The sequence below is a fragment of the Hetaerina americana genome, unplaced genomic scaffold (assembly GCF_022747635.1).
Source record: "Hetaerina americana unplaced genomic scaffold, ioHetAmer1.1.p SCAF_5, whole genome shotgun sequence".
Taxonomy (NCBI): domain Eukaryota; kingdom Metazoa; phylum Arthropoda; class Insecta; order Odonata; family Calopterygidae; genus Hetaerina; species Hetaerina americana.
Genome location: NW_027287095.1, coordinates 51,718,254 through 51,732,555, shown reverse-complemented (window position 1 = coordinate 51,732,555; position 14,302 = coordinate 51,718,254). Strand labels below are relative to the sequence as shown.

Sequence of the window (14,302 nt, the reverse complement as noted above, 5' to 3'; positions counted from 1 at the left end):
TAAGAGTACTATATAAAATCTAAATGACATACAGTGGAACCTCACATATCAAGTATTTCAGATAATAAGCAAAAAATATTATAAAAATATGACTTACTTATCAAGTGATGTTTTTTAGGAATGACAAGTAAAGAGTAAGTCCCAGGGTGTGTGAATGCTGCATCAACCTGTGTTTAGCACTTGTCCTAGCATTTTACTGTCACTTATGATCACACATTTCTAAATTTGTGTTAAGGCATATTTTTCGTGCAAAGGGTAATTATGCTTAATCATATACCTCAGAAGAAAAGGTCACAATAAGACAGCCATAAAAATAAAACCGTATAATGAAACATTAATCATAGAAATGAAAAGTAAAAACAATAGGAATGATGTGAGTGTGGCCTACCTAGCCCATTAATGTGTTTGTGTCATATCTGCCTTCAGCCAGTTAGCTTCTTAAAGATTATAGAATTTCCATGTCATGTAAACAATAATGACAATTTATATATTAAGCAGGAAGTAGTTGATAGGTATTGCTAATTGTTACCAATGAACTAAAATCTACTACTACCTATGGAGGAAGTGAGCAAGATTGCAGACAATGTAGATGAAGTTGGTACTTATACTTTATAGGTTAGTATACATCTTATACGTTATTCACCTCTTCCAAATCCAAATGGTGGTACTGGTATTACATTAATAATTTAACCCAGAGTTTAGGTCCTATTGTATTTACTTTCATCCCTTCTCTCATCATGACAAAACTAGTGGAGCAAGTTTCTTACACATTTGCACTTCATTACTGGTGAACACCACATTCTTTACCTTGTACCTGCTATTTTCACAACAGAAGTCTCTAAATTACCTGCCTCATGCTTGTTCATTAAGTATGCACATCTGACATTTTTGTGAAACTATCAATACAGATTTCAAAATGAAAGGTAAAAAATTCCTCAGCATTCATTAAGGAAATTCATCTCTAACATAGGTACGCAGCAAACTATTAATGCCCTTCCACCAGCCATTGTATGCAGTTTCATCTCTTTAATTTGCAACATCCATTAGAGGAGGTACAGAGGAAATGCTTTCAATCACACCGAAGGGAATTGCATAGGAAAGTACTTCAATGTGTTATAAACATAAATCATCATGTATGCCATTGAAGAGGATTACATGGGAAAAAACATCAAATTGATCGTTCATTACACCTCAAATGCTGTCCATCTCGTTGAAAATGAATGCATGGTAAAAGACTGCAAATTGATGCATACACCTAAAATTTTGCTCATATCTTTGAAATGACTAACATGGCAAAAGGCCTTAATGTTATGCATATTTGAAATAATGCACGTTCATCCAAGGGGAGAGACATGCAATGTAAATGATAAATGCATCAGCAAAATCTGTTATAGTAGGTATACATAAATTGTTACCTAATGCACTTCAGGTATAGCATTAATGGGATAAAATGGTTGGGTTCATCATTCATGGTTTAAAGAGGTCCAAAATAAAAACGAAAGCATAACCAGCATTCATTTACCAAGACTTTAAAAGGCAGTAAACAATACCTAGATAAACCATCCGGATCAATTTGGCAAGGGATAGCCTTCTCACATGCCACCCTGAATTCATTACTTGATTTGAGTCTGTATCCTCAAAAATTTGAGAATTAATACACTAAACAAGGGGTTGTAAGATGGTAAATAAGGTAACTGATAATGACTGAATATCTTTATGCTTCATTTGAACACATAGGAGGGTTCAACTGCTATATCTTCCAACATTAAAGTTTCTCAACCATGGAGATAAAGAATGCCACCACAGGTAAAATCAGAACCTTGAATTGTTGGGGGTTCTACTTCAAATGCTTCAACTTTCTTATAAGGGTTAGATAGATAATATTTTTAGCATTATAAAACCATGATTTAACCATTTTCATTAAGTGTGAGATTGAATTTTAGAGAAAACATACTAAGTATTGATGATACCACGAATAAGTATATCTCTTCACTAACCCAACAACCGCCTGTCCTATGGGCCTGCTCATAGATTATCATATTTCTTTTAATGAATTTTCCAACTATTCCTAGAACTTCATCCTATATATCCTGCTCCAAATCCACCACGAAGGCTTTCAATCTATGCTTATTGACTTCATTCAAAGGCCAAGTTTTATAACTGTACTCCAAACACATTCCAACTAATATTTTTTTTAAATAGTCATAAATTCCATTCATAGTGTTAACTCCTCCTTACCTTGTTGCAAGTCTTCTTTTAACATTACAACTCTATCCAGTTTCATTTAAGTTCAATCCTCATGCAGTACAATGTTTACACCTTCAAATTTAAATGTTTAGCCTTCCTATTTAGAAACTCAACTTCATTTTATTTGAATTGACTTTCACATATGGGACCGGTTCTGCAGTCTACTACGCAATTGGTGGCATTCATAAGATATAGTTAAGCTCCTCTACAGACTTGTTGAGATTGACCAACGAAATTATTAAATTCTCAGGTGTGTATTTAATTCAATAGGTCCACTTGTTCTTGATAACACATGACCTACATGTTTCTGATATGCACTCTATGGTAAATGTGAGCACAAGGCAAACACAAACGGTTATTCTTCACAGCTTAATAATTAACTACCATTTGGTTAAAACTTATCTTCATAAGGATCAATTCTTGAAAGATTACCCTTTGGAGAGAATTCCTTTAGTACTATCAATCCGACAAGATTCGGATCTAAAAGGTTTGCCTAAGAGTGTCAAATGTGCGGATATTTACTTAACTATTCGATGACCAACTTCCTATGTAAAGGGACCAAAATCTGTTGGTATCCACTAACTTTTCTGTGTACGAAAGCACACCATCACAAGAGGTATAGATTAACAATATTTAAATGGGCTCTTTAAAATCATCGATTCTCATTTCTGGGAATAATTTATCAATAGAATTTCTTAGGCGTCGTGCAACAACCAAATTGCAAATTATACTAAGTTATAAAATTTCACGTCGAAGTATACCCCACACAGGCCGCTGTTTCAATAACAAATCCAACGGTAAGAATAATAAATACAGAATTTGTGCGGGAGTATCCAGCAATATCATCAAAGCGATGAGGGAAAACAATAAAAGCTTTATTTATCTAAGAGTTACATTACCAGAAGCACTAACAAATTTTTATCTAGTCCCATTTAAACATGACTCCAGGTGTCGGTGCCTTCTTAACGGCCACATCTTTGGTTTCACTGTAAAGAATTGCATTTTAGTAATTGGCGAAGTTAGATACTGCGGCGAGGTACAGCGACATATTTCAGTTACCTAGTACCCTCAGAAATTGCTTTCTGCCCAGTTTGACTTGCCAAAACTGTAGGAAGTTTCACTTCTCGTCTTCCGTCTCGAGAATAGTAATAATTCATAGATAATTTATGAGCAGGTCCATCGGGCAAGTTAGGCAATGGTTGGGTTCGTGCGGAGATGTAATCTTGGTGTCGTAAATGGGTAGTGTGTTCCCTCTGAAAGTCAACCTTATACTTTAGGACAACGGCTCAGATATTAGTTTTAACTGCTAAAAATAAACACCATCAATCTTACCCCTAAAAGAAAGTTACGAAGCATTTGAAGTAGCGGACCAACATTCCTGGGCTCAACCTTCGCCATTGTAGTGGCAATTGTCTACATCCTACATCAATATGGCGAATATGGTATATAGCAGTAGTCAGGGATACGCTAAAAGTAAGGCAAGCAAGACGACTTGGATACCACGTGACATGAGCATTCATTGGCGGCGTTTGGAATTAGCTTATTGCTGTAGTCAATTGGCGTACAGATAAAAAAGTACCATATACACCACAAAATCCCTGCTTTTTACATAAACTCGTATATATGTGCGTGACTGTATATATAAGCATATTTTATGCATATAAGAGAAAAGTATAAGGAAATGATTAGAAAGATAGATGAGAGACGAATGTAAACACAGAGAAAGGAAATACAAAGAGTTAAATAATAAATTGAGAAGGGCAACAAATAAAGCAAAAGAAGCATGGTGGAATGTGCAGAGCGAGGATATGGGAAGTTTGCAGAGGAAGGGTGAAATTGATGCACTTTACAACAAGGTTAAACCACTATCGGGAAGTAAATAGGGAAAGTCTGTGCTGACAGTTAGAGTACACATAAGTTGGTTAGGATAATAGTTGACTCAGAAGAGATCCAAGTGAGATATAAGGAATATATAAAAGACCTGTATGGTTCAGAACTTAGGCCAACAAGGTTAGACAGAAAATAAACATGACATAGATGAAGATACCTTAGATCCAGGCATACTCAACGATGAGAGAGAAGGACATTAAGGATGGATTTCCAGAGGATGATGTCATTGGTGAGGTTCACAGCTTCCATGGGTTGGTGAAAAAGTTGTGTACATCGAAAGAAACAAAGATGCACTTTTTTGGGATGACCTTATTCATTACTTTATTGGCATGGTCCAAGGAATTCACTGCACCATATTCCATGGAGACTTTGGAAAACTCCCTGAAGAGTTCATTTATAGATTTATATGCAAATTGCATATCAATCCATTAATTTTATGAATTCCCTGCCGACTTTCGTTCCTATTTCCAATTCTTCCCATGCCTCTTTAATCATTTCATCCACATATACATAGAACAGTATAGGTGATAATGGGCAACCCTGCCTTACACCTCTTGCTAATACTGCCCATTTGGGCTCTCCATCCTCCACTGGCTCCTGATCACTCTGAGACAAGTACAGGTTGTGGATTAGCCTCCTGTCTCTCCAATTTATTCCTATTTTCTGCAAAATAGTCATTACTTTTTCCCCATTCACTCTATCAAATGCCTTTTCTAAATCTATGAAATAGGTAAATACATTCTGATTGTATTCTATATTCTTCGAGATTAGTGATCTCAATACTGCAATGGTATTGTATATGCCTCCCCCCTTCCTAAACCCAAACTGATCACACCCTAAGTAATCATTTGCCTTGCTCTCTATCCTCTGGTTGATGATCCCAAGAGCAACTTATGTTGCATGGGAGATCAAAATTTTTGTTCTGTACTCCCCACATGATGTAGCCTGTACCTTTCTTAGAATAGGAACCAAAACTGATCTCGCAAAGTCTTTCGGACAGATTCCTTTCTCATGGATGCTACGAATTAGTCCACATAGACTCTTCATTCCACATTTTCCTAAACCTTTCAGTAGTCCCTCAGGAAAGTTATCGACCCCATGGGCTTATTTGATTTGATCTCCCTTAAAGCCCTTTCTATCTGATTATTGAGTGTGCCTGGACCTAAGCTATCTTCCTCTGTCATGCTCTTTTTCTATGTCTAAACTTGTTTGCCAAAGTTCTTAACCATACAGTTCTTCTATAAATTCCTTCCATCTCTCTTGGATATTTTCTGTTTCAAATATTATCTTACCCGACTTATCTCTAACTGTCAGCACAGATCTTCCCTTCTTACATGCGGATAGTGATTTAACCTTGCTGTATAGTGCACCAATTTTATCCTTCCTCTGCAAAGATTCCATATCCTTCAACTGCACCTTCCACCATGCTTCTTGTGCTTTATTAGTAGTAGTAGTTTTTAGGGGAGGCAACCGACAGCTAAGGTCATTTGCACCATAGGGGATGGACAGGAAAGGATGAAGGGTGGAGGGAAACCCGGCATCGGCATTAGCCTACTCTTTACGAAAGGCACCAAGGGGTCCGCAGTTTAACGTCCCATCCGACGGGCGGCGTACTCACTCAAAGTGTCCTCCACGAAACACCTCAAGTAGGGATCGAGATACCTCTGAAAAATATTCAACACCGCCGGGATTTAAACCCGTGCCCTCAGGGTGGGAAGCCAGTATGTTAGCCCCCGCACCATCTCGATCCCCTTGTGCTTTATTCGTTACCCATCTCAATTTATTATTTAACTCTTTATACTTCCTTCTGCCAAAGTCTGCATTTATATTCTTTAATTCCCTTCTCTCAACTATCTTCCTGATCATCTAATCCATGATCCATGGTTTCCTTGTCCTTTTCCCAATAACAGTTCCTATAGTTTATTTAGCTGCTTTTGATACATTTCCATTTTTCCTCAATAGTACTCAGCTCTCTTCCCTCATTCATGATTTTATTTTCAGCCAGCTGATTCTCCATCGTTGTCAATCTAGTAAATGCTTTTACATTCCATCTCCTAATCTACTGCCCCTACTTTATCTTTAGATACGGACAAGCTACACTTCATAGCAACTAAATTGTGATCCGAGACCACATCAGCTCCTGAGAAGCTGTGCGAATTGATCACACTGTTCCTAAATCTGAGCCTAACCAAAATATAATCTAACTGATACCTTTCTGAGTCACCTGGCATTAGCATGTATACCAATGCCTTTTGTGGTGTCTAAACCAATTGTTGGTGATGATTAACCTCTGTCTCCTGCAGAATTCAATTGCTTTCTCACTGCGGTCATTCCTCGTACCTAGGACCCTAGTCGTACCTAGAACCATAGTCCCCCACATCATCATCACCTCTCCCTTTGCCTACCGTCACATTCTAATCCCTCATCACTATGATATGTTTTCCCTGACTCTACTCTTACTTAGCTGTGGCTTATAACTGTTGGTCTGCCTTTCATTTCCTTACAGATTATTTCTTTCAATACACAATTTGTGGTGGTGACTGACTCACTGATACTCTCCTGAATTACTTTCAAATCATATTCTAATATAAGGTACTCTCTCCTAAGCTTGATACGGGCATTGATCTGATATAAATAGTGACTGTTGTCTCCCACAATAACCACCTTGAGCTTTGGTTTTTGTCTCTACCCTTCATAACTCAAGGCTGCCAAACATCCTTTTATTTGTAACTTGACGGCCACTCTCCTTGAAGACATATTTCCTTCTTTTCACTGCCTTGTCAAAGTATGAGTCCTCATACTCTTTTACTTTCCTTTGTTCAGTGCAAAGAACATATATAACTAATATAAGAACATATATTTCTATCTGTGTCCTTTGAAGTAATGACTACATCATCAAAGGAAGTGTCATGCATGACTGGTGGCTAAACAATATTTCTGCAGGTGATATATTCAAAACTTTCACTGGTGTTGTTCAATATTCCTTCCAAACCTTCCAAATTTTTCTTTGGAGTTTGCTTGCTTGCATATACCCCATTTTATGCTAAGTCATTTACGTGAGGACAGTGTGGGCCTTCATTCCATTTTATACTGTCTCGGGTATTTCCTTATCTCATATGATTCAAAAGTCATGATGTCAGCTAAAACCATTTCAACAACAAATGGAGAGTATACTCCATCATTATTGCACTGGTTGAGTGAAGAAATCAAGGAAAACATCCTATTTTGGAAAAGAAAAAAATTTTCTTTCATCAAGACAATGCACAAGCCGACACCTGCACGATTTTGATGGTAAACATCATGGAATTAAAGCTTGAACTATTACTACATCCCTCATATTCATCAGATTTTCTACCAGAGACATTATTTTATTTCCAAACTTAAAAATATGGCTCGGCGGAAAACAATCCAAGTTGAACAAGGAGGTCATCGCCAATGCAGATACCTATTTTGAGGACCTTCTGGAATCCTACTATTTGGATGGCTTAAAAAAGTTGGAGAAATACTGCAAAAAGTGTGTTGAGCTAAATAATTTGTTTTTCATTTTTTTCATAAGGGGTTATTTAATAACCCAAGTAGTACCAGCAATATCACTAAAATATTCACTTGCATTTCTAGGAAAATTTTCTAGCACACAACAGGAGATACTGCAAGGTATTCTCAAATATCTATAACAGCCATATGAGCTGGAAAATGTACCTTTTAGAGATAAGTCATGACCTTATTTAATTTGATAAAAACCCTGCTTCTGGTCAAAAACAAAGAAATTTGTATTGCCACAAAGTTTTCAGCCATTTCAGCTAATATGTTATAAAACTGGCTTACCTAGGTTTAATTTAAATCTACTGGATCAAGGCACAACATTAACTTCCTATTTTATTTGTTTTTCTGTAATTACTAGGCTGCCCATTCATTCTCTGCCAACTGTTTTTCAATTTCAGAGATGATTTTTTTCTTGTATTAGTCTATCTAATTCAGTTTTTTGAGTACCTCTGAGTGAAGAGGGAACACTCCTAAATATTCATAGGTTTAGCATCAAGTTTAGTTACCAGGGTACAATTTTTTGAGGGTAGCATCCCATATCATTGAAAACACTTCTTTAAAAAAACGATCTTTTTTACAGCTTACATTTACATTACACATTCTTTATACCAAATGTAGAGATACGCATGGCAGTAAGCCCAGTAGAGGCATCACACTTCACAATTATAACATCAATGTAAGCCTCTTTTACCTTACTAGTGCAACATAGATTTAGCATATACTTTGGTCTGGTTTTTTATGGTCACCGCATGATTTTTGAATTTAGGTGATTGATCTAGCTATCTCCATTTACCCAAATCATAAATACACTTGAATCTTAGAATCACTTAAAAGCAAGGACAAATCTGACTTTGATTCATTTTATTTACTGGCCGAACCCGACTAGGCCTGCAAAATGATTTAAAATGCCTTTCTTTGCACATTTTTTTCCATAATCAGGGCACTCACATTGTGCATTATTTGCATTTCAGAAATACCGTATGTCTTCTCTCTTAAGACTCCATGAGGTTATTATAATTTTAATTTATTATGCAACATTTAGTTCCTGTGTGTCAAGGCAGATAAACAGTACACTAAATAGAAAGGAACATATTATGCCATGAAGGACATGCATGGTGCATATTTAAGTTTGAGTGGACTTCAAGTTTATTGTAACAGATACAATGAATTAACAAAGTGGTGACATCCTCATTAATTAGAAAACAGTCCAGCGCATATAAGTTTGACAATAGTACCACATGTCAGATGAAACTAAACATGCTACTTGCATACATTTATGATTTATTTGGGAATTCTTTCATGAAGTACTGTCATGGAAACATCAAAAATCTATTGCTTACTACTGGTTCAAAAACATCTAATCATCAGAATTTGTAATAAAGGCAATCATTTTCTACAGCTAATGAGGGAAAAAATATATGATAATAGGCATTTTTTCAACAAATTTGCTTACGTCTTGTAAGACAAAGTGGTACCATAAACCTTCAGTCCATAAGATTCAGGCTGATTTTAGAGCAATTTGCGAGTGAGAAAAATGTACCTTATGGGCAAGGAAGCATGGTATACACTAGGTATGGTTGTGGAGGAGAGAGAACTGTAGGGAGAAATACAAAGGAGACAGGAAAAATGGATGCAGAGTATTTTGATTGGCAATTGGATGTTGAGGACTATGATAGAGGGGAGAATGTTAGGGAAATTAGGGGTGAAAAGGGTAAGCATATTGAATAGAATGAAGGAAAGTAAAATGTATATAACATTAAAGAAGAATTTATTGTACCTAAAAGGTTGTGTTTTATTTAACAAGGCTAAGCAAGGGAGCAGTGTTCATTCCGTGTAAAGCCAAAATATACTTTTAAGAGTTGACTACTAATTAAAAAAGAATGAAAATGAACTTCATTCTAATGTAATTCATCAAATGCAGTAACACTGAAGTGAAATAAGACATCATGCATGCATGAATATGGGTCTACTAATGCTAAGCTAAATTATTATTCAGTTTATGATTTCATACAAATACACAATAATGAAGTTCAGGAATAATCACAAAATGAAAATATTATTTTTTTGTTCACTCACCAATAGAAATGAACTAAGGAATGGCACTTCTTTTGCCAGGAAGTTAAAATACCTGGAAAATTGGACAAATCATAGAATTGGTTGTCCAAGTTTGCCTGCCTGAGGTTTGTAACTGAACGTACCTGATCCAGCCAAGGGGAATCGCAAATATCTTATGGTATTAGGCATGGTATTTTCCCATTGATAACGCGCACCTTATGTATAATGTGCACCCAGAACGTTGTAGTTATCATGAATTTGTATGGATACTGCGCGCCCAGGGCTTCATAGTTATCTTGAGCGCTTATAGAGGCCACGGATTTGTATATACAAACATATATGCGCGTAAAAATGATACATAGTGTGTGTAAAAATACATTTATATCGGATGTGTGTGTGTAAAAATGTCTTTATTTGCATTTTTTCAATTTTCATTCCATAACCCGCATCGTCATTTTCTCGATCATGTGAAAATTTTTGTATAGATAACGAGCACGTTATCGATGGGAAAATACGGTACTTAATTTACTGTTGATGCTTAGTTTTCCCTAATATTATGATATTTTGTATTGTGCACTAAGATAAATTGGTTGATAAAAAGGTTGATACTGTCAGAATATGTGTCACACCTCCCGCAGTAATTGTTTCAATATACTTTAATGCTACTGTCATCCAAGTATTGTTTTGGTAGCTTCAGCTACTGGTCTACTATTTCATTTTTTTTATAATCAACATCAATCAATCAGTCCTGGAATGCTTCTTCCAGAATGCTCATAAACTCCTCTGTTGAATTTTTCTCTATCTCTGGAATGGTGGCAAATCTTTTTCCTTTGAGTGGGGTTTTTAGTTTGGGGAGCATAAAAAAGTCACATGCTTCTCCTTCAAAGTTTGGGCCATTTTTGCCTGATTCTCTCTCTTAGGTGTTTCATAACCCCCGGGTAGTACTCCATGTTGACTGTCTGACCTTTAGGTAGGTATTCATGTTGCGCAATCCCCTTTGCATTAAAAAAAACCTTAACATTCAAGCAAACTTCTACTCATACGTATTATTTGCCTGAGTACATTCACGGCCACTGTCACTATCTGTCTAAATTAACAACAATCTCTATTCACATAAAATTCAGAACTCACTCTTAGCTTCCCCATTTTGTGATTTGGTGAATACTATGAACTATTTTTGATCGACACATGCCTGCCAGATTTGAAGACACATACAAATCCGTAGGCGAAATCAAGAATTTACGTGGGACATGGGTGTTGGGTGCTTTCTGGGATTCACTATTGAGATGCCAGGTCACCAGAAATATCCTTAATTAAATCTAAACCATTTCTTTTTCCTTGTGTTAACCCAATTGTAAGTGTAATATACCAAATCTGGACCCAATGTCAGCTTTCAATCATACCAAATAGTTGCTGGGTTGGCAATCATCAATTGTAACAGTTTTTTCAATAAAATATTTTTATTCTAAATGTAATGAGTTAGATGTCTGGAAAATAATAATGGACTAAAACCTTAGAGAACCAGAGTAACCACTCCAAAAGTGGATTTATTAATAGTGACAGCTAGTAAAAAATCTGCTAATGTGCATTTCAATGCAAAGACTTCAGAGTGTAAAAATCATTCGCCTTGACTGGGATTCGAACCCAGATCCCTCAATATCCGGTCGAGTGCTTTAGCCACTTAAGCTACCGAGGCGTCCTGTTAAACTCTGAAATTTTGGGGCTTTTAAAGGAACAAGATGTTGTGACGAAATATGACATCTTGTTCCTTTAAAAGCCCCAAAATTTCAGAGTTTAACAGGATGCCTCAGTAGCTTAAGTGGCTAAAGCACTCGACCGGATATTGAGGGATCTGGGTTCGAATCCCAGTCAAGGCGAATGATTTTTACACTCTGAAGTCTTTGCATTGAAATGCACATTAGCAGATAGCTCAGTTAAAAGTTACTGTTGCGGCATCTCCCGCAGTTTCTTTGGAATTAGTAAAAAATCTACAATCTACTGGTGTCACAAAATATAGATATAAAATCCATTATGATTCAAGGACCCAGATAAACAGTGCCTCAAGATTACTTTTGATAAGTGAGTGGAGGGTTCACACACAATCAAGTCTCGAGGCCTGCAACATTCAAACATCAAGGGTAGCTCCTTTCCCAAAGTTTCAGAAAGTTTCAAAAGGATTCTAGGAGTTTTTGGCAAACTTCCAGCAATTAAAATATCAGACCACTTTGTTTTATAAGGGTTTTCAGTGGCATGGTCCAAGACTCAAACCCAGGGCACTCAGGTCAGTAGCCAAGCGCTCAACTAAATGAGCTACCTCCGAGCTGAGATAGATAATGGTCAATTTTAAGAGAGAGTTTTGAAACCTTACAGTGTCTCCAGATAATTGCTTGAATATTAAAAGAAATACTAGGTGAGAATGAAAAGAAATTTGAGACCACAAGATAAAAAATCCAAGGTGACATGTCTGTAAATTTTTGGACGAATTGAAAAGGAATTTATAAAATTAAAAATGGAGACAATTAGAATAAATTTATTGAAAAATTAAAATCAGATTAAGTTGATACTGTTTCGAAAGCAAGTTTTTAAATTTCTACTTCTGAAAAATATAAACTCCAATTCTTACAGTCTCTTGCTGGGCTAATGGTCAGCGAGATTCTTTTCAAATTGATTTAAATTTTAGTAACTGTTATTGTTAACAAAAGTATTTATGTATTACTCTATGGCTATCATTAACATAAATAATCATTTGTTATGATTTAAGGGTGGAATATGATTTTTTCTGTGTAAGTATGAATCAGAAAAGTACTTAGGGAACCATAGAATAATTGTTTGGCCAGCTGCCCCAATAGGGCAAGTATTCAATGATCAAAATGGCTGGTTCAAAGTAAGAGTTGTTCATGGTATCAATCCTTTTCCTCCATGGGATATATCACAAAGCTCAAAATCATAACCCAGTGTGCTATTCTCCTTGTAAAAGGAAATTTATATGTTTCCTTGGTTCACTTTTTCATTTTTCAACCACAGAATAATAGGATTTTGATGAAGAAGGTAGCTTAGTTTGCAAAAGAGGAATTTACTAACCTTAATCAAATATCCAAGCAGTGAGTCAACCTGTGAGCGTCGAAATATCCATTGCTATCCCGTCATAGCCTGCTTGGTACTTCACAAAGTGAAGCCTGAAAGTGTAAAGTATGCTTGGTACTCATCTACTTCATGTGACTATGATGCCTTATAATTATAGAAAAAAGGCAAGCAGTTGATTCAGACCTCACATTCAGCTATTAAATTGCATTGCCCAAAGAAGCTTTCACAAGAAAGACGGGAATTGATGACAGGAAAGTTGAATGATAATGTTAAGAAATTACCAAACTTTGATCTGGAGTGTGGTTTTGTACAGCACAGAAACATGGTCTTTGAAACAAGTTGGTAGGAGTAGATTGGAGGCTTTTGAAATTTGGGTGTGAAGAAGGGCAGAAAAGATGTACAGAAAGAAAAACAAACAAGAAAGGACTTGTTATGGTGGGGGAGGAGAGGTAATTGTTGGGAGAAATCCAAAGTGGATGGGAAAGGTGGATGTAGAGCATTTTAAGTGGAAATGGAACACTGAAGACTGACAGAGAAAAAGATGATGGATGGCTTGAAAAGCTAGGAAGACAAGATAGGGGAAGGAAAAAGATAGCCATGTAGGATAGAATGAAGGGAGATAGAATGCATGCGGAAATGAAGAAGGGTTTTATTGTGGTTTAGGAGCTCGTTGTGTTTTGGTCAAGACTAAGAAATGTGGCGTGGTTCAGTCAGTGTCCATCCAAAATCTACATTAAAAGAACGACTGCTAAATAATAACGATTCATCCCTGCTTATATATTTCATGTAACATAACGTTACACACCAATATCAGATAAATTAATAAAAATTGAATATAATATTAAAGTTTCATACAAACGAGATTAATTTCGTCCTCCTGGAAATTCCATGTTCCTTGTCTCCTCGCGGCAGGTCCTGATACATTACTGAGCGAATTGTTCCATTATCATGAGTGAGTCGCTCGCGGCGTTCAATTCTTCAGAATGCGGCGTTTGATTGGGGTCTTGGATCCCACACCTATTGCCTCACTCTTATATTGATGCTATTGGCATTCGTAGGGGCAAAAGAGGGCAGTGCAATGTCGGGAAATGTCCTTTTTGAAATTATATGAACCAATAGAAATAAATTCCATTCCGATTTCATGGGAAGTGTGAGGGAGCAAAGATCCTTCCCATCGTGGTGGGCACGAAAGTGCTCTCAGCGACAAGACTGAGGGGGAAGGAGAAAAAATCGAAGCAAAATACGTTTCTGACGAAAGATGGAGGAGCGCAAAACATCGTGCAAGACGGGTTTGCTGGCTTACTCTTAACTCCTAAGGTTAGAGCAAAGAGCCCTCAGAGTACTCGGAGCCGACTGCTGCGATATCCGGCATTAACAAGAGGTGAGTAATTATGCTATGAATGATACATGCAGTGAATTAAAGATTAATAGAATCTCGGCTGGCAAAAAGACACCCAAGGTAAGGAGGAGCCAGAATACCACT

At 36.6% G+C, this 14,302-nt stretch overlaps 1 protein-coding gene across 1 annotated transcript; it reads right to left on the bottom strand.

Moving 5' to 3' along the window:
- Nucleotides 1-3,101: 3,101 nt before the first annotated feature.
- On the bottom strand, nucleotides 3,102-3,710 carry LOC139693866 (NADH dehydrogenase [ubiquinone] 1 alpha subcomplex subunit 7-like). The gene is made up of 3 exons (XM_071592176.1): nucleotides 3,580-3,710; nucleotides 3,307-3,500; nucleotides 3,102-3,233 (listed from the first exon to the last, which is right to left on the bottom strand). The coding sequence occupies exons 1-3, from the start codon at nucleotides 3,643-3,645 to the stop codon at nucleotides 3,170-3,172; spliced, it is 324 nt and encodes a 107-aa protein (XP_071448277.1). The 5' UTR covers nucleotides 3,646-3,710; the 3' UTR covers nucleotides 3,102-3,169.
- Between the last annotated feature and the right edge of the window lie 10,592 nt (nucleotides 3,711-14,302).

Excerpts from the sequence above, each read along its gene's own strand:
- LOC139693866 (XM_071592176.1), bottom strand. The coding sequence starts at position 3,645 with ATGGCGAAGGTTGAGCCCAGGAATGTTGGTCCGCTACTTCAAATGCTT. Across the intron at positions 3,501-3,579 it reads TTCGTAACTTTCTTTTAGGG|AGGGAACACACTACCCATTT; the intron begins GTAAGATTGATG and ends GTTGACTTTCAG. Across the intron at positions 3,234-3,306 it reads GCAATTTCTGAGGGTACTAG|TGAAACCAAAGATGTGGCCG; the intron begins GTAACTGAAATA and ends AATTCTTTACAG.